General features: G+C 53.0%; 3 protein-coding genes across 10 annotated transcripts; 2 read left to right on the top strand and 1 right to left on the bottom strand.

Annotated features, from left to right (window-relative positions):
- Positions 1–16: 16 nt before the first annotated feature.
- On the bottom strand, positions 17–16674 carry RTKN (rhotekin). 8 transcript variants are annotated; one of them, XM_051967322.1, is made up of 13 exons: positions 14606–14683; positions 13663–14015; positions 8178–8377; positions 6028–6089; positions 5789–5842; positions 5522–5639; positions 5117–5338; positions 4758–4852; positions 4530–4636; positions 4146–4256; positions 2196–2364; positions 1701–1805; positions 17–766 (listed from the first exon to the last, which is right to left on the bottom strand). In XM_051967322.1, exons 2-13 carry the CDS (start codon positions 13732–13734, stop codon positions 402–404), a joined length of 1680 nt encoding a protein of 559 aa, XP_051823282.1. In that variant the 5' UTR covers positions 13735–14015; positions 14606–14683; the 3' UTR covers positions 17–401. The 8 variants fall into 8 exon arrangements, with proteins under 8 accessions (XP_051823282.1, XP_051823283.1, XP_051823281.1 ...); XM_051967323.1 differs by lacking the exon at positions 14606–14683 and adding an exon at positions 14450–14562; XM_051967328.1 differs by lacking the exons at positions 13663–14015; positions 14606–14683 and adding exons at positions 883–979; positions 16197–16673 and having other exon boundaries at positions 669–766.
- A 544-nt stretch (positions 16675–17218) lies between these two features.
- Positions 17219–21790, top strand: INO80B (INO80 complex subunit B). Its single transcript, XM_051966053.1, has 5 exons — positions 17219–18247; positions 18660–18861; positions 19575–19693; positions 19791–19960; positions 20064–21790. The coding sequence occupies exons 1-5, from the start codon at positions 18190–18192 to the stop codon at positions 20598–20600; spliced, it is 1086 nt and encodes a 361-aa protein (XP_051822013.1). The 5' UTR covers positions 17219–18189; the 3' UTR covers positions 20601–21790.
- On the top strand, positions 20867–23257 carry WBP1 (WW domain binding protein 1). Its single transcript, XM_051966054.1, has 4 exons — positions 20867–21286; positions 21930–22032; positions 22262–22438; positions 22585–23257. Exons 1-4 carry the CDS (start codon positions 21224–21226, stop codon positions 23088–23090), a joined length of 849 nt encoding a protein of 282 aa, XP_051822014.1. The 5' UTR covers positions 20867–21223; the 3' UTR covers positions 23091–23257.
- The last annotated feature ends 17 nt before the right edge of the window (positions 23258–23274 follow it).

Raw genomic sequence — 23274 nt, 5'->3', positions numbered from 1 at the left:
GACACTCAGGCTTGACTCCATGGCATTAAATAGATTTTAATGACTGCATTGGGGGGGAGCAAGGGGGACAGGCACCCTCTTGGCGTCCCAGCTCCCTCCTTCCAGAGCCTCGCTCCCTCTCGCCCGAGGTGGGGTAGTGCATCTGGGCTGGGGGTTCCAGTTTTCTCTCAGGAAGTAGCTGGGGTCCGCCAGCCAGCCGTGGACAAGGCCCCCGGTGGGGACCTCACGGGAGGGTTTGCCCTCACCCAGGCCCCACAGAGCCGGGCGTGAAGCTGGCCACCCCAGGCCCTCCTCAGTGGCACCACTGACCACCCCCTGACAACACTCCCTTGAGTGACCTCGGAAGGCCATTCCTCTTTCAGCATTGCCCTGTTTCCAGCAGCACCCCCTCCTACAAGCCCTCACACAGGTGACTGGAGCCAGGGCCGGGCTTTCGCCCGGAACCCCCGGGCTGGAGGGGACCGCTGTCGGGGTGCGGGGCTTCCAGAGCCCGAGCTGGAACTCGAGCTGGAGCGGGGAGGAAGAGGAGGGCGGCCTCGGGCAGCAGCGTCCAGGGAGAGGGTGCGAGGCCGGCCCCAGGGAGTGGCTCGGGGGCCGGGGCAGGCACGGGGCGGAGAGGGGCTTCTGGGGGCCCGGGCTGGGAGCTTGGAGGAGGGCAGCTTCTCTGTAAATAATGCCAGCCAGGGTGGGGGAACATCCAGGGGGGGCCCCTCCCGCTTTGCCAGGATGTCCGTCACTGTGGCGATGTCATCGAGGGGTTCAATAGCTGCAGCACCGGGAGGGGATGCGGGGGTGGAGTACACATCAGAGCTTCAGCCCCAGACTGGCTCTGCACCAGCCCAACCCCCCAGGCCCCCTCCCAGCCAGCAGGCCAGCTGTCACCTGTCGCTGTAATAGGAGGAGAGCAGGGCCCGGATCTCGGCTGATACAGCATTATCCTGGAGCAGTAGCCCCTCGCCTGGGCCCCCTGGGACCAAGGCTGAGGGAAGGGGGAGGGGAGAGGAGGAACCAGGAAAGGAAAGTGGCCCGGAGGCCAGACGGCATGAGGAAGAGACAGAAAAGGAGACATTAGGGGGGGAAAGGCCTAGAGAGCTCTACAGAAAGAAACCATTTTAGGGGGGAGCCAAGAGCAGAGACGGTGAGAGGTCTGGGAACCGGCCTGGTGGTGTGATAGCAGGGGCCTGGGAAAGGTCACGGGATGGGGTCTGAGAAGGGGGTCAGAGATGGAGGGATGAGTGGGTCTGAGGGTTAGAGGTAAGGGGGGAGGGGAATGGTCTGAGAAGAGGGTCAGAGGTGAGTGGGTCTGAGAAGGTCAGGTGAGAGGATAAGTAGGGTCTGAGAAGAGAGAGGTAGAGATGTAAGTAGGTCTGAGAAGGTCAAAGGTGAGTATGTCTGCGAAGAGAAGTGGAGTGAGTGGGTCAGGGTCAGAGGTAAGTGGGTTTGAGAAGAGAGTCAGAGGTGGGGGACTAAGTGGTCTGAGGGGTCATAGGTGACAATGGGTCTCGAGGATAGGATAGAACTGGAGGTGAATGAATGAATGAGGAGAGAATGACCAGAGAGGAAGGAAAGCGGACTGGATATCACTTCTGCTCAAAGATGATGTGCCCAAGCCGGGGACCCTTTCGATCCCCCCATCTCCATTCCCTGGGTCTTGGGAGTACCCACCTCCCTCCGGTTTCCATAAGTGGAGTCCCTCTTACCCATCTCATGGTAGAGCGAGCCTTGCCTGGCCAGCGCAGGGGGAGGTTTGCGTGGAGGAGGCACTTCTATCTTCATGAGTTCATCGCAGCATTGTTTCCACTGGCCTAAAGAAGGGGAGAAATTGGGTGCAGGCCGTGGTGGGTCAGCCACTTAGATCTCACTCTGGCTTCCTTCTCCAACAAACCCTTCAAAATCAACTGGTCAGTGGTCTCAGACACTTAACACTTCCTCGCTGTGTGCCCAGTTCCCTGGAAACTCAGTTAACCACCATTACCCCAGGAAAAAAAAATCAACTAGAGACAGAAATCCTGTCAGGCTGTCCTCCAGTCTTAGGAGCTGATCAGGCAGCCCTGCAGCCTCCCCGACCTGTTCCCAACCCTTAAGCGCCTCCATATGGGAGGGCTGTAGACCATTAACCCCATCTATGGAGGCCCCTAGGAGCACCAAAGGCCTTAGCCCCCACCCCACCCCAGAAACACCCTATACCCATTTACTCATGTCAAAGAAGAGCTGCCACAAAGCCTCCATCCAGCGCTGTAGGACTCCCCGGCTTTCCATGTGCAATGTGTGGGTCACTTCATCTCCCCCATACCGGTTACTGATGCTGAGGGTGAGGGATCCCCCCAGGTTCTGGTCCCGCTCTCCAGCCCGGACCCGAGTCTCCTGGGGAAAGCGTAAAAGTTGAGGCCCAACCCATGTCCCAGATTCACCTCCTGGTCTCTCCGATTCCCTTTTTTGGGGGGAACCCTCTCCCATGGAGTGTCCAGCCAAGTGGTGACATAATCAGTTACTAGTACATCTCTCTGACCAGAAGTTTTGAACCCAAGGCCAGACAGGATCAGAAGTTAAGGAGATATTTGACAAGAAGCATGACAGAAAGGGAAGGATAAGATAATTTGGACTGAGATTTGGACTTTAAGTCTCAAATCCAATCCTCTTCCATCCCCCACATTTTACAGCTAAGAAATCTGAGGCCCAGATTTCACAGAGCATGAGAGGCCAAAGAGGGAGCTGGAGTCAAAACAGAGGGAGAAACAGGGCAGCCACCCAACTGCAGTCTCTCCTAAGGTCCTCCTAAAACCAGGTCTCAGAGCTTGTTTGGAAAAATGTGACTGGATTTCAATATCAGTGGTTTTCTTTGTTATCCTATATGTTTAATTTCTTTTTTTTTAATATAACAGAGTGATACTCTGAGAAAGGGGTTTGAGAAGGAGGTCACCAGACAGCCAAAAGGTACCATGACCTAAAATAGTTGAGGAATCCCTGTGAAAGAAGGGAAGAAAATCTAGAAGAGTAAGATTGGACCAAGTGACAGAAGATTGAGTGCTGAAAGGAGGGAAAAGGGAAGAGAAAAGATAAAATGAGAGGAAGGGAGAAAAGGAAGGAGAAGGGGTGAAGAAATGGGGAGGAGAAATAGAGCAAGAGAAAGGAAGGGAAAGGGGAAAGAAGGAAAAAGGGGGAAGGAATGGGAAGGGAGAAAGTGAGAAAGGAGGGGGAAAACAAGAAGAGTAGGAGAGAAAAAGGTCAAGAGAAAGGAAGAGAGATGGAAGGAGGGGGAAAAGGTAAAGGGAAGACAGAAGGAGGAAAAAAGATGAGAGGAGAAAAAGCAAGAGAATGAAGAAAAGGGGAAAGCAGGAAGAAGGGGGAGATAGAGGAGGAGAAAAGGATGGAGGGAGAAAGAAGAGGGAGAAGAAAAATCAAGAGAAAGGGAAAGGGAGGAAAGAAGGAAAAGGGAAGAAGAAGAGAGAAGAAAAAAACAAGAGAAAGAAAGCAGTGGGGGAAAAGGGAAAAGAAGTGGAAGAAAAGAGTAGAAGAAAGAAGGGGGAAAGAAGTAGATGGGGAAGAGAAAAAGAGAAAGAGGAAGGACAAGAAATGGAAGAAAAGGGGAAAGAAGGAAGAAGAGACAGAGGCAAGAGGAAGAAGGGGAGGAGAGAAGAGAAAGGGAAGGAGGAGAAGAAGAAATGGGGGAAGAAAAAGGGAGAGGAAGAGAGAGAAGGGAGAGGAGGGAAAAGAAAAGAGGAAAGAGAAAAAGCAAGAGAAAGAAAGGGAGGGAAGAAAAAAAAAGGGGGGGGGTATAGGGAGAGACAAAGCAACAAAGGAAGTTGGAGATTTGTAAACAGAGGAAAGGCCCGAAGTCATTTCCGTAATGAAGCCGAGCCTCAGAATCCTAGTAAGGAGCCACATCACACTCTGAAGGTCCCAGGTGGATGTGAGACCAGAGGATCTAGGCAGGGAGCATCCTGGGATGGCTCATTTCCAAGAAGTTGCTCTGTGTGGAGGCAAGCTGGGCTCCCTGAGGTCAGGGGGCCCATGTCCGGCACTTTTCATCCTTAAGCCTTCCACGAATGGAAGCCGCCTCTGCCCAGGGTCCAGTTCCGAGGTTTAACAGGGTTTCTCCTCTCTGAGCCCCCCACGCCTCAGGGCACCCCGGCTGCCATCGTCACCTTGTTGATTGCAATGGTGAACAATGGGTCTTCCTGAGTGCCAGCTTCCCCAGGATGTCGGTAACAGAAAAGGTTGGTTCCTTTCAGGATGCCATGGACCTGGCCCCAGCTCTGCAGCCAACAAGCCAAAGACAGAAGTCACTTTCCACCTCCACCTTCCTCCCTCTCCTTCCCATCCCACATTCCTCAGTGCCCCCAGTAACATCGTCTCATTTATGCCTAATTTAAGGGGGAGGCTCCCCCACGTCTGATCCCACAAATCCTGTTGTCGCCTTCATCTTGTTTCCAGCGTTTATTCCTCACGATGCGTCTCCTCCGTACATTTCCTGCTGCTGCTCTCTCTGTTGCCCCCCAAACCTTTCTCTTTCCCCTCTCCCCCCTCACCTGCACTCTGAAGGGGCCGCTCATGACAGGCTGAGTCATGCACAAGGGCTGAGCCGCCAAGCGACAACACACGCTTCCATAGAGGGGCAACCAGGCTGGGTTCTCCTCTAGAGAGAACAGAGTGATGGTGGGGAAGGGGAGGGGGGGATTTTAACTGGGCCCCTTTCTTCTCCATCCTGATTGAGGCATTCCTCCCCATTCCCCCTGCCCCTACCCACCCTCACTCACCATTACTAGTGAGGGTGAGGTCGTGGGTTCGGAAGCCATCTTGTACCGCAGCCAGAGTAAGGGTGGTCTGGGCCAGGAGGTGATACCGGGGACCCCTGTGGGAGGGACAAAGTGTCAGAAGGGAGGTGGGTCACTGACCCGTGGTGAAACAGCTCTCACCACCGAGCCATCTCTTCTTTCACTAGAAATCTCACTCCAGAACCCCTTTTCTGCAGTCTTGCTCTGCTTTGATCTTGCTGTGAATCACTCAGGCGATCCACATACTGCATCCGGGCCAGTACTCTTTGTCCCTCCCCTGATAGCTCTCTGATAGCTCAGGGACACTGGGTAGCCCCGCAGGGCCCAGAGATTATGCTTACCCCACAGCAGGAGTGGGGAGTAGGATGGGACTGGCGGCACCGCTACTCCCAGAACCCCCAGCGCTCTCCAGTGAAGCCCGAACACGCCTTCCCGAGGATCGGCCCAGAGAATTACTGAGCTTGGTGGCCAGTCTCCGGGGAGCCCCCGCCAGGACCCCCTCCTCTTCTACACAGGCCCCATACAGCTCCAAGCGCAGCTCAAAATCTGGTCCTGCCTCACTACTGCAAAATATGGGAAAGGGCTCTGGAGGAAGCGGAGGGATTCCCTGGGAGACTTGTGGGGGAAAGGGGGAAGCGCTGCAGGGTCAGGAGCTTACCTCCCCTCAGAGGTATACTCTGGCTACCCCTCCCAAGGAGCAGGTCTGGGTTGGAGGGGGGAGAAGGATGACCAGTTTAAGGACTCACAAAAGAACGCTGCTTTGAAAGGAGATGTCTGTTAGCGTCCTGTCGACCAGGACCATCTCTGTGTCCTGGATGTTCCCCCCCAGCTGCAGCAACAGGAATACAGCCCATCGATGTAAGTCTGAAGGGAGAAGCCAGCAATCAGTTAGGGAGAAAGGGTAGGTGGGCTGACAGACCTTGCTAGACACCTCCATCAACAGAGCAGATGGGCCCTTAGGGACATTACCCAGCCCACTCCCCGGGGAAAAGATAGTTGTCTGTAAGACTCACCTCCCTTGTTCTTGAAATACTCTGTGTCCTTCCACATGAGGGGGATCCGGATATCTAGAGGAGAAGGGACGCAGGATGTGAGATAGCAGGGGGATTAGGAAGTGCCCCAAGAAAACTTTCACCTTGGACAGCGTTCCTTAGCCCCAGGGACAGAACCTGTGGGAAGGGGCAGGCATAGAAGGGGATGCCAGAATGGGCTGAGGTAAAGGGTCGGTGAAGGTGAACGAGGGATTCCTTACCAGAGATACAAATTGTGCCTCGACATGGGGAGCGCTCATCAGGGGGCCCAGTGTCTGAAGGCCTTGGGTGCAGGGGAAGAAATAAGCAAATTATTGTAGTGAACCTGCTTTCCCCCTTCCAAATCCTAGCCAGAAAAACAGGGATTATGGACCATCCTGATTGATGTGACAGACACTAGGGGAAATAAAAGGATAATGCATACGGGACTGGATGACCCTGGGAATTTAATTTCAGTGGTCAATATATCTCATTAACTTCATTATTCGTGCCAGTGATCACTTGATATGATTCTGCCCACGTAGATGCACTGGGTTATAGATTCACATATAAACTCATACACATTCCCTGGAGATGCCTTGTAAGAATAATAATCTTTATTGAGTCCCTTCCTCTATGGTAGGAAAAAAGTGCTAAATTTAGGACTAAGAGAAACCTTAGTTTGAATCCTGCTGTCTGACTACATAACCAGAGGCAAGTCACCCAGCTTCTCTGAGACTCAGTTTCCCCATCTATACAATGGGGATAATAATAAGCATCATATCTACATAACATCAGGATTATCATGAGTCTCAAGTGGGAAGTTTTCAAATTCAAAATCAATGTTATTTTTCTTATTAATCAACTAACATTGCCCATCTTCTCCCTCCCTGACCTACATCCCATTAACCCTTTTATACTTTCTTGTATATGTAGCTTATATGTACAGGGGAGGGGCGAAGGTTTGGGAGAGAAGAACATAAAAGAAACTCAGAAGATAAGGAATTCCTGGTAGGCTGACTGATGGGAAGAGTACTAAAACTTTTGGCTGACCTGCCAATGTAGTCCAAAGTGGTGAGACCTTCCAATGGATTTGAGTTGGAATCCTGGCCCTAAAATTTACTAAGTCTGTCTCAGTTTCTTCATTTTTTAAATTGGAGAGTTGAACTAGATTCTTTTAAGGAGTAAATTCCACATTGATCCTCATGCCAACTTCTCCTTGATCCTCCATATCCAGTAACTTCTCAATGTGTTTTGGCTAATCAGTTTTCCACTAGCGTGAATTAAACTCTCAAGCTTTTTTCCCACCCTTACCCCATCAACACTTATCTCTAATACTTTGGAGTCCTACAATGCTCATCAAACTTTATCAAGTAAGATTATAGATTTAAAATTGGCAAGGACTTTTGAGGCCATTTGCAATAGTCTATTCCCTTTTCATTTTACGGATAGGGAAACTGAGCTAGTCATTACGGCTAGTTGGACTCTCAAATGGGATTTTAGTAGGAATTTCAAATAAGATTTGAATCTAGTCTCTCTCCAAGTCTCTTACCTTTATCCACAATGCCATGATACCTCTCACATAGAGAGTACATTGCATAAACCCATCTCTTTCAAGTCCCGTGTCTGTAGTCTTCAATTTGGAGCAGCTTTATGTCTCTCTAACACTAGATCTCACGTCTTTGACAGCACAGATACCCTCCCCTCTAAATCCCCTATGACTTTGTTTTCTCAATAGCTCCCACTGCTTGAAATGCTTCAAAGTACTTCTCTTCTTGAAGTCTTTAACATTCTCATCAAGAGTTGGTGGAGAGAGCAGCTAGGTGGTGCAGTGGATAGAGCACCAGCCCTGAAGTTCAAATCTGGCCTACAACACTTAACACTTCCTAGCTGTGTGACCCTGGGCAAGTCACTTAATCCCAATTGTCTGGGGGAAGGGGGAAAGGGGGGATGTTGGTGGGGATAGTACCAGCCTCCTTGGTTAGCACACATCTAATGCTATGGAACTGTGTTCTATGTTCAGGGCTGCTCTGGAAGAGCTTGTGGGAGAATGCTGTCTTATAAGGTTCCAGTCAATGAGTGAACAGGTTCCAGGAGCCTGATGTGCTTCTGGACACTGGGGGCTCAGGCATTGGAGAACAAAACTCCAAAGCTTTTCTAGAGGTCCTAGTCACCACATGCACCAAATTCACTTTACTGCCCAATACTCCCACGCTAGCCTATCCCATTCCATCCTCTCAACTGAACATCACTGGACACCCAGCTGACAATATGTATTGACTAAATGAATTCTGGCTCCCCGGTGAGCAAATCTGACTCCAGATGGTATTTGGTTAGTACAGGAGGGCCCCCTTCCAAAAATTTGTCTGCTCCTCTTCCTCCCCCTGCTCACCGCCTTGCTGTTCTCCCCAGCACCTGTGCTTCCTTTCGACGTTGCAGTTCCCCCATGTAACTGAGGATGCGGCTGCTGCAAACCAGCAAGCTCTTGGTGGCCTCTAGGGCTTGTTCCCTTTGGGAGCAGGCAGCCAGCAGCTTACAGGCTCCTTCTCGCATTCGGATCTCATGATCCAGCTTTCGCTGCAGCTCTGTATCCTGAGGGGAGAGGAACAACTAGTAAGACTAGAGAAACAGGATTCCCAACCCTCTCCCTAATGTTAGAGTTAAGGAAGGCCCTGGGAGAAATTGAGTTAAATAAATAATGACCTATCATTACGACTTTCTAAATTAGTCTGCCTTCTTCCTCTTTCTTCCTACTCCCCCCTATTCTAAACACACAACCAAAGTTAGTATCTTAAACCATTGCTCTGATCTTCCCTAAAGCAGTGGCTTCTCCCTGCTTTATAAAAATCTCCAATCATTGAATAGGCAACAGCAAGATTATACAAAGCTCAATTCTGATGGACATGGCTCTTTTCAACAATGAGATGATTCAGGTCAGTTCCAATGGACTTGTGATAGAGAGAGCCATCTGCACCCAGAAAGAGGACTGTGGGGACTGAATGTGGATCACAACATAGTATTTTCACTCTTTTTTGTTGTTTATTTGCATTTTGTTTACTTTCTCATTGATTTTCTTTTTTTTTTATCAGATTTTTCTTGTGCAGCATAATTATGATAATATGTTTAGAAGAATTGCATATGTTTAACTTATATTGGATTATTTGATGTCTAGGGGAGGGGATCAGAGGAAAGAAGGGAAAAAAATTTAGAACACAAGGTTTTGCAAGGGTGACTGTTGAAAATTATCTGTGCATATGTTTTGAAAATAAAAAGCTTTAATACAAAAAAAACTCCAGTAGTTCCCCTTTGCTTATAGCATACACAGCCTTCTCCAATCTGTTAACAACATATTCCAGCCTACCTTCCCAATTCTGCTTATTGAACTATTAAACCTTTATGATACAGCCTGACTCCAAAGCCACATGCTCTGCTGACTCATTCTTGAGACAGAAGTGATCTTTGGGTACTCCTTTTCTGCACATATCATATATTGCACATATCATATACTGCCTTTTATTCTAAGCATGTACACATGTAAGGTTTGTACCTTATCTTCCCCTTTGGAGAGAAGAGAATATTGTGTCTTAAGTTATTTTTGAATCTTTAGGTCTTAATATTATATTGTATAGACTAGGTACCTGATCACAACCAAATGGTGTTGAATGAATGAAACATTGATTCGGAATTAATCAGGTACTAGGGAAGTCACCAAAGAAATGACATGTCCCTTTCACCCCTTTCATTTGCTTCAGACAGTCAAGTGGTGGAGTGGATAGAAAACTGGGTCTTGAGTCAGAAAGACCTGACCTCAAATACTTACTATAGCAGTGTGACCCACAGAACAAGTCACTTAACCCTGCATGCCTCAGTTTCCTCATTTGTAAAATGAGCTGAAGAAGGAAGTAGCAAAACCCAATAGGGTCATGAAGATTCAGACACAACTGAAGTGACAAGTTCCATCTGCTTATACTCTAGCTGGGGGGCTGAACCTACTGAAAAGATCATGAGTATTGCCACAAAACAACACATACTATCCTATATCACAAAATAAAAATTTAAGAGTTGTGTAATATTGGATCCAAAGGGGAACTATATGGAAGAAGGGAATAATCTCCTACTTTAAAAATCTGACAAGGGGAGATGTGTGAAATGTTGACATATTTTTGTAGGATGTGGGAGGAAACTACAGATTCTCTGGTCCCTTTGACCTAAAGATTAGTCTGAATTTAGAAACTTTAGGACAAGAAGACCCTCCAGAAGAAGATGGGGGAGAGTCTTAGTTAAGTTCGATTCAGAAACTGAAAGTGGGAAAATCACAGATGTTTTGATTAAGCTAGAAAGTGGGGTAATACAGATGAAAGGAAGAGTAAAAGAAGTTTGAGGAGGGTCCAGGAGAGAGAAGGCAAAAGGTTTGGTTAGAGTAGCAAGGAAAAATAAAAGGTTAGAATAGAAAAGGGTCTTAGAGAATAATCTACCTACTTTATAGATACTGAGGCCCAGATGATAAGCAGGATGATTCATCTATCCAGCAAAGCATATATCATGCACAACTTACTGCACTTAGATGCAATAGGTGCTATCAAAACATGGGAAAGGGTGGTTTTTTGTTCTCCTGAGACTTACTGGGGAGACACACACACACACACACAGACACACACACATATACAACTATCACAGAAGGAAGTATGTCCTAGAGCTGTTATACAAATATCAAAACTTATGTAAGAATTTGGAGGTTAATCAAAAGCCTATTACCAATTGAGTTAATTGGGGAAGTTTTTATATAGGATCGAATATTTCAGCAGGGCCTTAAAAAATGACTAGAATTTTGACATGAGGGTAGACAGACCAGTTTCCCAAGGAAAGAACGTCATGAAAATGAGCTAGCAAGGAGACCGGTTTGCCTGAAGCAAGACTTTTCTATAGGGCAGCAGTGACAAAATGCAGCATGTGAGGACCTTGAATGCCTTTTATGCCGTAGCTAATGGAAAACTATCAACTTTTTTTTTTTTTTTTTTTTGAGCTGACGTGAGTGAGCGTCCCCAAGATCTTGGATTCAGGTCTGAGTCACAGAGCAATTCCGAGTAACATTCCCAAACATGCTCATCCCCCAGCCCTCACCTCTCACGCTGTTCTCATTATCCAGCTCCATTTCATGCTCCTCTCCACACCCAAAACTTAGAGAGGAGAGCTACTAGAAGAATAGGGTTCTTCCCTGGTGGAGGTCCCTGACCCCTCCCTCAAACCAATCTCCTCTTCTAGATACTCTAAGCTCCTGTTTATCTTCCCCTTATCTTCCCAACTTTAGCTTCTTTTACTTGGGCCAAGCCAATTTTTTTCCTCCCTTGAGTCCATTACCTAGAGACTCCCCACAGCCCCCTTCACCTACACTGTCTCCGCTGGAGTTCTCCCTTTTCTTTCCTCTCCAAGTAAAGTCCCTTTCGTGTTTTCCTTCTGCAGGAAAGCTCTCGGGAGCCAGCCGCCTGCGAGAGCACCGGGATTTACCCATGTGTCACTGTTCGCTGCCCGCCCATGCCCTGGGCTGGCCATGCCGAGCGCTCTGCAGTGGCTGGCTATGCAGGGATGGGTGGGCGTGCGCAAAGGGCACAGGTACATACGACGCGGACTACCCCCAGAGCCTCTCTCCGCCGCCCCTTGGCTTAGCCACAAGACCCCGGAGAGCAGCACCGGGCCGCCAGGCTCAGGCTCTCCCTCCCCCGAGGCTCTCCCTCGGGCATCACTTACTCGTCCTTCCCCAGCTCCATCCATGCTGCCGCCGCCGGCTCCGGCCCCCGAGCTCGGACCGGCCGGGCCAGGGCTAGTGCGGAGCTAGCTAAGTGGCGCCGCAGGCCAGAGGGCCAGCGCCGGGCCGGCTCAGCAAGGCTCGGCCGGAGCGCTCCCGCGTCCTCCCCACGCCTCCAGAGCTCCGGAGCTCCGGTGACATCAGCTCCAAATCGACGCGAGAGCAGCCGAGGCGCGGGGAGACCAGGGTAGCGGGGCCATGTGGCCAGCCTTTCACCTCTCCCAGGCCGCAGGGCCACCATCCCGGGGTCTCGGGGATCCCCTCCTCAAACGCGGCAGCCCCCTCCCACAACATTCCGCCGGCAGTCCGAGCGCCGCCCCCAGGATGGTCACGCCCCGAAGCTCCACCCGCCGTCTCCACCCGGGCTCGGGGAGCTGCAGACCCGCGGCGTGACCCGCGTGGAGAAGCGAGGGGTGGGAGGGACGGCCACCACAGACAGCGCCTCGCCAAGGGCTGGCTGCCAATCCGCTACCATCCTCTCCTCTCCAAGGGAGTCAAGGATGGAGGGGCCAAGTTCTACCTGTTGGACGCAAGGTCTGGTGTGGAAGAGGCAGGACGCAGAGGAAGGTGTAAACGAGGTCCTGCCCGCTGGGGAGACCTTCCACCCTGGAAGCTCCTCGTTAGCCCGGAGAGAACATGCCCAGGGCAACGAGAGGGACAAACATCTCACAACCTGTACACTTTGCTTTCCACCTTTGGACTCTGAAGTCGGACTTTCAAAAGTCTATAAACTACGGTCTCAAGCCAACATCCTCTCCCTCCTCACTTCCTGCCCCGGCTATCCAGGAAAAGCCAGGAATCTTGTTTTTTAATCTATCTCTAGCTCCCCTCCTCCTCTTAGCTCTCCCTTTAGACAATGGGCTACCTCTTGTAGGCCATGTTCTCAAACGCAGTGTCCCAGACTCCCGGTCTCCAGCAGCCCCCAAAGGCATCCGCAATTTCAGACCTCATTACCCCCTTCAGAGTCTAGCACTATTACTTCTGTTTCTCAAACTCCCCCTTCTCCCATCTATTACCCTGGATGCTCCATACACAATAATACAACTACTAGGTCATTATTATAAAAGATTGTAAAACTTTTCAAATAGCAACCTAGTGAGGAGAATAATACAGGTAACTGTAACCCCATTTTCCAAAGGAGAAATTTGCTTTCCAAAGACTTCATTTTACTCAGGTTCGCACTCAGATTCGGTGACAGGCCTGTGGATAACTATTATTCCTATTTCTCATTCGCATGAAAGTCACTTTCGGAGTCATTTCCCCCTAATTTCACCCCTTTGCCCAAACATTGGGCACCTTTCAGGAGTCCATCTCCGCACTCTTGGTGGAGAGGAAGGTAAGGAAAAGGCGACGCTAGCTATTCCATGTAATTTAACAATCGGTTTCTTAGGCCACCCTAAGTCCCATAGGGCTGGACCACCAGGGAGAGATGGTGGGCAGAGACAACGTATATGATTTCAGCCAGTGAGAATGCTCGGATATGCGCTGCGGAAAGGGAAACGGGCACTTCCAAGGCTAGATTGTCCCGGGCTTGTTCCCTCCCTCGCTTCTCTTTGTGCCCAAGCTCCACACAAACGCTGGCGGTCACACTTGAGACCCCGTTCTATTCTATCCTGTCTCAGCTAGCTTCCTCGCTGTCAGCGTTAGAGTTGCTCGTTCTGGAGGCAATTTCAGAGGCCATCTGGCCCCAACCTCGGAGACCCTCCCTTCCTCATGTCACAGACAAGGAAACTGAGGCCCAGAGAAGCGACTTTCCCATTTCCCACCCCACAGTGCGTCTCTTATCCTCGCCCCTCTCCTGGTCCCCAGAAACATTACATACCAGCAACCAGTTTGCAGAGTGTGTGGAGGTGGGAGTGGGGAAAGGGCAGAGAGCGGCCCAGAGAGGGGGGTTTGGGGCTGGGGTAGAAACCCACCCTCACGCAACCCGCAGGTGGCCGACGCTGCAGAGAGTTCCCTAGCCTTCCCCTCCCCAGCCCACTCCCATCCCTCGGCCCAGCAAACTGCAGTTCTAGGAGGCTCAGGCCATGCAGGGTGAGCACGCACCCCTGCGGGGTGGGGGCGGGGGTATTACCTCCAGGCTGAGCGCCATCTGCCGGATGTACAGCATGTTCAGGTCTTCCAGGATGTGCAATCTGTCCTGCATCTCTGAGGCCCTCAGTTCTGCCCTGAAGCAATGCTGGTTCCTCCCTTCAACCCCCCAAGTCCCGGAGTCAGGCCCCTAAGGCTGCCACGACAAACTTTCTCCCCGGCCGCTGCCACCGCCCCGGGCTGGAGCCAGGGATGGAGGGAGGGGAAGGGAAAGGAAGGTGGGAGGGGAGAAGGGAGGTTCTGGAGAACTGACAGAGGGGAGGGGGGCTGGTGGCAGAGGGGCCCCTAGGCAGAGTTCAGCATCCAGTTTGGGTCTGATGGCAGCTGTTCTCCCAGCTGTGGAAGAGAAAGGGCCTTTCATTCCCTCCCGAGCCCCCGCCCACATCACTGGCCCAGTGGACAGAGGGCCAATGTGTACAGGGATGGGGGTGAAGGGGAATGTGGTGATATGGGGGGGGGAAGCAGAATGGGGATATTTTGCAAGGGGGGGAGTCAAGCAGCATTTGGCGGCAAGTTTCACATGGTTGTTAAGGGGTCCCAAGGAGCGGATGAGGGAGGTTGTAGGTTTCCAACTGGGAACCTGGCTCTTGTTCAGCTGTTTAGTGGGGAGGATGGATGTGCGGAGAAAGTGAGGCAGTTACAGAGCCCGGGAAGTGGAAACGGGTGAGTCCTAGAGAATGCCTCATCCACTCCAAATGTCCCTCCCATGCTCTGCTGCGCCCCGCCTCGGTCCAGCCCAGTCCAACCCAGCCCAGCCTCTCCCCAGTTACCTCACTCTTTTCCAGCAAAGAGAGGGGGCTAGGGGGGCAGGGCCTGCGTACAGCTCTTTCCCCCCTCACACATACTCCCTTCACTGGGCCCCTTCCCTTCCAGACAGGAAACCAGCCCCAGTCCCCCGCCAGCTGCAGCTTTTGCCCCCCTCTCACCAGAACACACAGTGACCCACAAGGTCACAGAATCCAGGCCCCGCCTCTTATCCCCCGGCCAGGCCCAACCGCCCCTCCCTCCCCCCCAGTCCGGTGTCCTCTAGCCTAGGACTGTGTTCCCAAACTCCGCAGCCTAGCCTGGCAGATGTCTGCCTTTTCAGCTCCGCCCTCACATCCACGCCCCACCTCTTGGATCCAAGTTTAGGGTGGCCTCAACTGGTAGGAGGGGACAGACAGCCTTTTCCTTCCGCGGCTAAAAACTTCCACCCCAATAAACACCTCAGCAATTCCTAGTTCTCGGGATTCGGACTCCAGGGTCCCCTGCGTAACGGTGGTGACCCTTTGTGTACAGAAGCTGGGGGTGGCATTTCAGAATAGTCAGCCGAGACCTTCCCAGCCCTTCCCTTCCCGGAGGCAGCTGTGCGGAGGGAGAAGAGTAGGTGAGGAGAGAGAGAAGAATAGGGCCTTTGTTCCCAGGGGGAGGGAAAGAGCAGAGTTCCAACCGGAATCTCTGCTGGGGAGGAACGAGGGGGTGGGCAGGTGGAGCCATTAGATGTAACCCTTTTCAGTTCTGGAGGGGAAAGGAAGTTAGATATTTGATGAGAAAAATATTACATTTTGATTATCACTAACTCCTGGTTTCCTTTGTAATCCTACGCATTTTATTTTATGCATTTAAAAACATTCCCAGAAAGATAATCTGTAGAGTTCGCCAAAATTCCAAAGGGATCCATAACACACGCAAAAAAGTTTAAGAACCACAGATTTAGTATAAGGACGATGCTGATGATAGGTTAGGAAAACCCAAAGACCCAAAAGGAAATCACTTGACCAACATCATACACGCAGCCAAATCTGGGTCAACGCAGCTCCTCTAAACTGAACTGAGTACTATTTCACCACGCTACAGAACTCTCTGAGAGAAAGGCACTGATCACGGCTTGGACATTTAGGGACAGCCCCGATCAAAATCTGGTCTTAATTCCTAGAAATGAATCCAGAGAGGGTGCCTACTAATTCAGAGATGTCGGAAAGATGGGGAGTGGGAAAGATGGGGAAGCAAGTCGTATCACCTATTTTCTTTTACATTGGTATCCCAACTCCCAGAGGTAGGATCTATTTACGTCTCAATCTTAAGCATCTGCCATTTGTCAATTTGACCCAAGTCTGGATGTAGAGAGGGCTCTCTGGAGTCCGAGACATTTCTGCGAACTGGGTCTAAGAGGGTGGTTTTGGTGTGTGGAGGAAGTTCCCAGGTGTCCTGGTCATGACGGAAGGGTTACAGGTGCATGTGGATATTGAGTGGGCCAAGAGGGACCAGCTTCGGGGAAATGTTGAAGTCTTAATTGAGGTCACTGAAGTGGGGCTCAACTTGGATATTTTCCCAGACTGGGCCAGCCCAATCGGACACGACAGAGGCTGGGTAAAAGTCGGCCGGAGCCGAGTTGGTGCTATTCTAAGCCAACACCCTTGGTACCCAGCTTGTGGCACTTGCAAGGTCCACCCCTTGCCCCACCCCTTCTAGGCGAAGGGGGGGGCGATCCGTAGGAGGCGGCGAGAGAGGCTGGGAGGGGTGAGGAGGGTCTCCTACCTCTGGGGTGTCGCAGAATAGGCTGAGGCGAAAGCGGCCGCGTTTGAACTCCATCTCCAGGGCAGAACCCCTGGCTACCGTGACCCGACTCCGGTGATTCCGGGAAAACATTCTTCAATCGTCTAACTCTGGAACGCACCAGATCTTTGTCCTGGTTCTTTTGTGCCGGAATGCCCAGTTTTAGGCTTTTTTCTTTCTTTTTTTCTTTTTGGTTGGTTAGTAGGCTAATTTTTTCGCTTTCTTTTCTGTTACCATGAAGCCTCTCTGGTACTTCCTCTCATCTCCGGGCTCCTGTCCTGTCCTGCCTGGCTTTGTCCCGTCCCTTCACGCCCAGCCACGCCTGGCCCGGCCCCCTCACCCACTCTCAAAGCCCGGGAATCTCCCAATTACTCCCAAACTTTACCCGCCCTCCGGCCTCCGAGAGTATACCTAGGTCACGAAAGAGGAGGGACGCTCGGTCCGGAGTTACCTCGAGGAGAGCTCCGCCCAGAGCGCACACCTGAGCCAACCCCGCATTAAGATCGAAGTTTGGTTAGAGCACCATCCAATCTGAACTAAGGCTTGGAGACTGGGTGAAGGCGGGCCTCCTTACCTGAGGCAGGGGCGGGTCCAAAGAGGCTCATTTAAGCTAAAGCTCCACCCTCTCCAGGACTAAGTCTCAGCCAAAAAAAGGTCTCTTCCCAATCCCCTAGGGGTCCTGTCATCTGTTTAGGGACATCCTAGGGAGGACTCTAGGACTGGAAAGCGGAAAGTAAAAATCTGAGAAGAAAACAGCGCATAGGTGCTGCTGCGGCTGTCCGTACAGGTGAACACAGAACGAGGGGAGCGTTGCTCTGCTTGTGGCTACAGATGTGTAGGTGTGTGGGGCAGGGTGGTTATTTATACATGGGTCGTGTGTGAAGTAAAAACAATTTATTAAGTGCCAATTAGGTGGTAAATACCAGAGATACGAAGAAAGGCAAAAATAATCCTTGCCTTTGTATACACGATTGTATACACATAAAGAACATGGGAGTGGGGATGGGAAAAGAATACTAAAATCAACTTAGAACCGAAAAAGACTTTAAGAGATCGTCTTTCCTTTCCTATTGATAAGGAAACTGAGGTTTTGAGGTCCGGAAAAAAGGAAGTGAAAATTCAAATAACCAAATCAAACGCTTTTATTAAGCACTGTTTACTTTCCAGGCACCGTGTTAGGGGTTGGGAAAGAAATGCAAAAAACCGAAATCGTCCCAATCATCCGGGAATCAAAATTTTGAAAAGAGCTCTGGGCTGAGGGTCCGTACGTCGTGTTTCTTTGGGTCTCTGCCTCTAGCACATACACAAAAAAATAACACACACACAAAACCAAACCCACACAAAAGCAAACAAAAAAAAAAACGACACCCATGCCTGGAATCGTAACAATATCCTATATTTTAAGATGTAAAAGCTTTGTTTAGTGGCTATAAGTTTTGAAACCGGAGGGTGGCTCTAAAGATAACACACTCGATGTTTTGATTTAGAGTACAGCTACCCGACGTTCCCCAGCGGTGTGACCCGCCTCCGGCCTCAGTTTTCTCTTTTGCAAAATGGGAACAATGAATGGCACTTGCACTTCCCACTTCGCAGGCTGAACTGTTAAAAAATACTTTTAAAATGATATCCTTTACTCCCCCCCAATAAGCAAAAATCTGCCTTGGAATAAAGGTTCTTCCCCACCGCCTGTCTGCCTGAGCCCTAGTGGATCGCTGGGACCCGGAGTCGCTCCTCAGCCCCGAGGTGCCCCGCCCGGCCGTGCAGAGACTCCTGAGGCGGACTCCCAGAAACTGGCCCTGTTTCTCCGGGGGAGGCATTTGGGCGTCGGGTCGGCCCCGCACAAAGATGGTTGACGGCCCTGAGCACGAGCGGAAGGGGAGTGATTCCACTTCCGGGAGCAGAGCTTCCGCGGGGCGGAAGGGGGTCGTTCTCGTGTGTCTTCGTCCTTTCCAGTTCTTATTAGCTACGGCTGCTCATGAGCAAGCTGTGGAGACGCGGAGGCGCCTCCGGGGCCGCGGAGGGGTCGGAACCCGGTAGGTGTTGCCCCGGAGGGATCAGACCTAGGTGGGAAGGGGCCCGCTTCTCAGAGTTCCTGCGTCCGCAGCTGAAGGCCTGCGAGGGGCGGTGCGGGTGGGAGTCTGGAGCGCTTCCTCCTAGGAGCCTCTACGGGCCGGGCCGGGCCGGGCCGGGCCAGTCTGGTCTCGTCTAGTCAGTGGGCCAACGTGCGCGCGATCTCCAAGGCAACGGACACTCTCCCTTCTCCCTTCCCCCAGCTCCGAGTGGCGCCTCCTTGGTTGCCATGGAGACGACCCGTCCTAGCCACAGCCCCCCTTCCATCCCCTCCCCTCTCCCCAGCTCCGGGGAAGGGCCCCCGGTGCCTACCCAAGTTGTGTGCCCCGGGTGCTGCCCCTGCCCCGACCCCCAGCTAACGGCGCTGACCCTCAGGAGAAGAGCTGGAACTGAGTGGCCACGGCCACGGTGGCCATAAGAAGAAGCATAAGAAGCACAAGAAGAAACACAAGAAAAAGCAGCACCAGGAGGAAGGGCCCGGCCCCCCCCTGCCCAGTTCTGCCTCTGGCCCTGCCCAAGCTCCTGCCCAGCTGAAGCTCAGGATCAAGCTGGGTGGCCAGGTCCTGGGCACCAAGAGGTAAGCGTGAAGACCCGGGTCGGGGTTCTGTGGTTCCGGGGGGCCAGCCAGGGCCAAGCCCTCCCAAGAAAGCACTCGAGCTCCCCTGACCTCATGGGCTGTGCTGACAACCAAGGACTCCCCATGGGTGCTGACCTGGAGTTGGTCGGCTTTTGGTGGGGAGTCTGGCCATACTGCCTAGGGAGTTGGGTTGGAAGTCTAGGAATCAGGGAAAGTTAAAAAAGGTCCCTTATTTCCACTGGGAAGAGGGTCTGATCAGCCTTTGGGGTGAGATCAGGAGTGTTTTTAGCAAAATGATTGACCATTTTCTTTTCCAGCTCATTTTGCAAATGAGGAAACAGAGGCAAACAGGGTTAAGTGCCTCTTCGGGGGTCATGCAGCTAGGAAGTGTCCGAGGCTGTATTTGAACTCGAGGAGTGTTCCTGATTCCTAGCGCGGGGCTCTAACCACAGCACCAAAATGACTATGGGACTGTGGTGGGAGGCAGGAGATTGGACTGGTTGATAGTGGCCATTATTAGAATGTGAGCTCCTGCTCCAAAGCAGACACTATTTTTGCTTTTCTTTGGATTCCCCAACACTATAAGTGCAGTCCTTGGTGCATAGAAGGTGCTCAGTAAATGCCCACAGACTGGACCTGTTGATTTCCAGCATGTGGAATGTAGGAAAGGAGCTAGGATCAGGCTGGCCAAGCTTCTCACTCTTCTTCTCCAGTGTTCCCACTTTCACTGTGATCCCCGAGGAGCCCCGGTCCCCTTCTCCCCTCATGGTTGTGGACAATGAAGAGGAGCCAATGGAAGGGGTCCCCATTGAGCAGTATCGCGCCTGGCTGGGTAAGGCACCTTCAGGGATTGGCTGACGGCCTCTCCCCCACCCCCCCAGTTTGGCTGTTCTTCTGCCTGGATACAAGTTGTGCACTTTTGTCCCCAGATGAAGACAGTAACCTGTCTCCCTCCCCTCTCGGGGAATTGGCTGGAGGCCTTGGAGGCCGAGAAGATGAGGAAGAACAGCGCTGGCTGGATGCACTGGAGAAGGGGGAGCTGGATGACAATGGGGACCTGAAGAAGGAGATCAACGAGAGATTGCTCACAGCTCGCCAGGTGGGTGGGTGGATAGGGTCGGAGGTGAGGACCGGGGCGGGGAGCCGGCAGTGTCTGAGTGGGCGGCCCCTGACGATCTGGCCCCTCCTCGTTGTCCCCGCAGAGGGCCCTGCTGCAGAAGGCTCGGAGCCAGCCGTCGCCCATGCTCGCCCTGCCGGCTGCCGCGGGGGCTCCGAAGCTCACAGAGGAAATGCTGATGAAGCGGGAGGAGCGGGCCCGAAAGCGGCGCTTGCAGGCGGCCCGCCGGGCGGAGGAGCACAAAAACCAGACCATCGAGAGGCTGACCAAGACGGCGGCCCCCAGCAGCCGCGGCGGCCGAGGGGCCGCGCGTGGCGAGCGCCGAGGGGGCCGGCCACCCGCCGCCACGCCCATGGTCCGCTATAGCAGCGGAGCGCGCGGCGCCACCCTGTCCTTCCCCGTGGGTGTGCCCACGCCGGCCCCCGTTTCGCCGCCCCCACCACCCCCGGGCCCTCGGCCTCGCTGCTCTGTGCCAGGCTGTCCCCACCCGCGGCGCTACGCCTGCTCGCGCACGGGCCAGCCCCTCTGCAGCCTGCAGTGTTACCGCCTCAACCTGCAGCTGCAGCTCGGGCTGCCGGAGGGCGCCGGCGCTGCCCCGCCCAGCCCCATCGTGGCCACCTGAGCACCCCCGCCCCCCGCCCCCTTCCCTTGCCCCCGCGACTCGGCCTCGGCCCCTCCCGGCTGGAGGCGGAGCTGGAGGCCTTTCCGCCTCCCCGAAGGCTACCTCACCTCGGGTTCCCCTTTTCCCCACCTCTTGCCCATGTTGCTGAGCAAAGCTCAGCCAATCCTTGAGACTTCTCTCGCAAAAAGCAGCCCTCTCTAGCGACTCTGAACACTCGTTGGTGGGCTTGATTCCCACGAAGGGGGACTAATGCCTTTTATTGGTGGTTGGTGCTGCCGATCACAGTCTTTGGGCGATTGCTTCTTCACTCTTTGTCTCTGGGCCCCTGTTGTCTGGGTGAGTGGAGGAGACGCGGCAGCGCATTGGTCTCCGGAAGTGCCTTGTCAGGCTGTTCCCATTGGCCGATCCTGAAGAAACGACTCCCTATTGGTGGCAATCTGACGCAACTCAGTTGCTGATTGGCTGGGAGGCTCCAAGGCTCGGTCGCTGTGAGTCCGGATAGCGATGGCGGCGGTAGCGGCTATGGTCCGGGCCGGGACTATGGTGGTTGCGGTCCGGAAAGCAGTGGCAGGCTGCCCGGCGGTGGAGGTGGCAGTTTCCTGCCCGGGCCTGTAGGCAGCAGCATGGAGCGGGCCGGTCCCTGGAACGGCAGCCACGAAACTTGGGGTGCTCTCCGGGTGCGGCAGGTATCGTGAAGCTAATGCCTGCTGTCGCGACAAGCCGAAAACTTGTCGCGACAGGCGGTCCCGCCCTCTGCCACCTGGCTCCCCCTGGAACTCAGGACACCCGGAAATGCCCTTTGCGAAACACACTGGGTGTCGCGATAGGTGTGGTTGATCTGGCTTCGGTCTTTGTCACCCATTTGATTCTATGACTCAGGGAAGAGTGATGGGCATTCCTTGGAGAGGTGGGGGGCAGACATCCTGCTTCGGAACTCGGCCCAGTCACTCGCAGGGGTCGTTTTTAGCAGTGGGCTTGTGCGGCCTGTTCAGGCTCACGGCAGGAGGCGGAGGCGGCTGGGAGCCTGGAGCTAGGAAGTGGCTTGTGGCCTCCCGCAGAAGGAGCCAGCTCCTCCGTCCCTTGCCGTGATCCTGCAGTCGCTGGAGCTCCTCTGTTGACATGAAGCTCGTTTATCGAGGCCGTTTCATGCTGGACAGCTCTAATAATTAAAAATTGTTTGCTTAGTCCGAGGAATGTGGCTTGTGCAGTTTGTCCTCGTTGCTGGCCTAATCTTTGTTCTTTGTTACGGTTCTTAATGGGTTGAGTGCCTTTCTCTTCCCCCTCCCCCTTCCCACTGTAGTTTGCTCTGACTCCATTTCCTCCTCCTAGCTTAGAGAGCTGTGCCCGGGAGTGAACAATCAGCCCTATGTCTGTGAGAGTGGCCACTGTTGTGGAGAGACTGGCTGCTGCACCTACTACTATGAGCTCTGGTGTGAGTGTCCCAGGGAGCCCCCATCCCTGCCCCGACAAAAGACAACTGCCCTTTATTGACCTGGGGCAGCCTGGGATTCCACAGGGATGTCTTTTCACCCCGAACCCCCCTCCCCCCTTGTGTCCTAGCAAAGTCCCTCCCAATAACTGTGGCCTCCCTATCTCCTTCAGCTCTCCCGGGCCCTTTTCTGAAACTCCTCCCCCCTTGCCCCCCACCCTCCCCCCCACAGGGTTCTGGCTGCTTTGGACCATCCTCATCCTCTTTAGTTGCTGCTGTGCCTTCCGCCATCGTAGAGCCAAGCTCCGCCTGCAGCAGCAGCAGCGACAACGAGAGATCAACCTGTTAGCTTATCATGGAGCCTACCATGGAGGTGGCCCTGGCTCAGGGGGCTCCGTGCTTGACTTACGTAAGCCACTGACCTTAGGGTTTCCAAGGGAATGAGATAACTCATCTTTTATTTAACCTTATCCCCCTTGGCCTGGGCACTGGCCCCCTCCCATCCCCCCACATATCCACTCTCCCCTGGCCCTGACTTCTCTATTCTGTTTTCAGGCCTTCTCACCTCCTTCAAGCTTCCTGCTTATGAGGATGTAGCTCGCCGCCCTGGAACCCCACCACCCCCATATAGTGTGGCCCCTGGACCCCCATCACCCAGCTCCAGTGACTGCACCAGCTGTTCCTGTGCCTCCAGCTGCCCCCCCTCCCCACCTGGTCCCACAGGGGCCTCTTCCAGGACCCACCCACAAGGGGGAGAATGGGAGAGTGGGGCTGGGGTGGCTGCCCAAGGTCAGCCTGGGGATATGGGGGAAGGGGAAAGCCCAGCATCCCCAAATCGGTCCTGCCGCCACCGCAGGCTGACAGGGGATTCAGGAATTGAGTTGTGTCCTGGGACCTGCCATGGTCTGGTTGACCAGGAACCTGCCAAACTCGGGTGGGCAGGGCCACTCCCACTCCAGGAGAGCAGTGTCTCTTCCCTAAGTTCAACCCCTGTTGATCCTGTTCCCTGTGAATTCCCAGTCTCTGAAGGGCCTGGGCCCAGGCAGAGCTGTGCTCTGTGAGGACCTGGAACTCGGTCCTCTCATCCCCAGTTGTTTCTGCCAGGCAAGTCTGGCCCCCGGTGGATGGGATTCTGACTATGGCAATCACATATAGGAAAAGAGTGGTGATTGCCCTTCCCATACATATACCCAACACCTCAGGTCTCCTTATTAAAGAAATTTAACTAGCTAGGTGTGAATTTGA

Source organism: Antechinus flavipes, chromosome 6, assembly GCF_016432865.1.
Source record: "Antechinus flavipes isolate AdamAnt ecotype Samford, QLD, Australia chromosome 6, AdamAnt_v2, whole genome shotgun sequence".
NCBI lineage: Eukaryota > Metazoa > Chordata > Mammalia > Dasyuromorphia > Dasyuridae > Antechinus > Antechinus flavipes.
Note: the sequence above shows the minus strand (reverse complement) of the source record. Positions and strands in the feature narration are given on the sequence as shown.

Excerpts from the sequence above, each read along its gene's own strand:
- RTKN (XM_051967321.1), bottom strand. The coding sequence starts at position 16,307 with ATGTTTTCCCGGAATCACCGGAGTCGGGTCACGGTAGCCAGGGGTTCT. Across the intron at positions 8,378-16,196 it reads TATTCTGCGACACCCCAGAG|GATACAGAGCTGCAGCGAAA; the intron begins GTAGGAGACCCT and ends CTCTCCCCTCAG. Across the intron at positions 1,806-2,195 it reads GCAGCTCTTCTTTGACATGA|GCCAGTGGAAACAATGCTGC; the intron begins GTAAATGGGTAT and ends CCCCTTCTTTAG.
- INO80B (XM_051966053.1), top strand. The coding sequence starts at position 18,190 with ATGAGCAAGCTGTGGAGACGCGGAGGCGCCTCCGGGGCCGCGGAGGGG. Across the intron at positions 18,862-19,574 it reads CAGGTCCTGGGCACCAAGAG|TGTTCCCACTTTCACTGTGA; the intron begins GTAAGCGTGAAG and ends CTTCTTCTCCAG. Across the intron at positions 19,961-20,063 it reads GATTGCTCACAGCTCGCCAG|AGGGCCCTGCTGCAGAAGGC; the intron begins GTGGGTGGGTGG and ends TTGTCCCCGCAG.
- WBP1 (XM_051966054.1), top strand. The coding sequence starts at position 21,224 with ATGGAGCGGGCCGGTCCCTGGAACGGCAGCCACGAAACTTGGGGTGCT. Across the intron at positions 21,287-21,929 it reads GTGCTCTCCGGGTGCGGCAG|CTTAGAGAGCTGTGCCCGGG; the intron begins GTATCGTGAAGC and ends TCCTCCTCCTAG. Across the intron at positions 22,033-22,261 it reads CTACTACTATGAGCTCTGGT|GGTTCTGGCTGCTTTGGACC; the intron begins GTGAGTGTCCCA and ends TCCCCCCCACAG.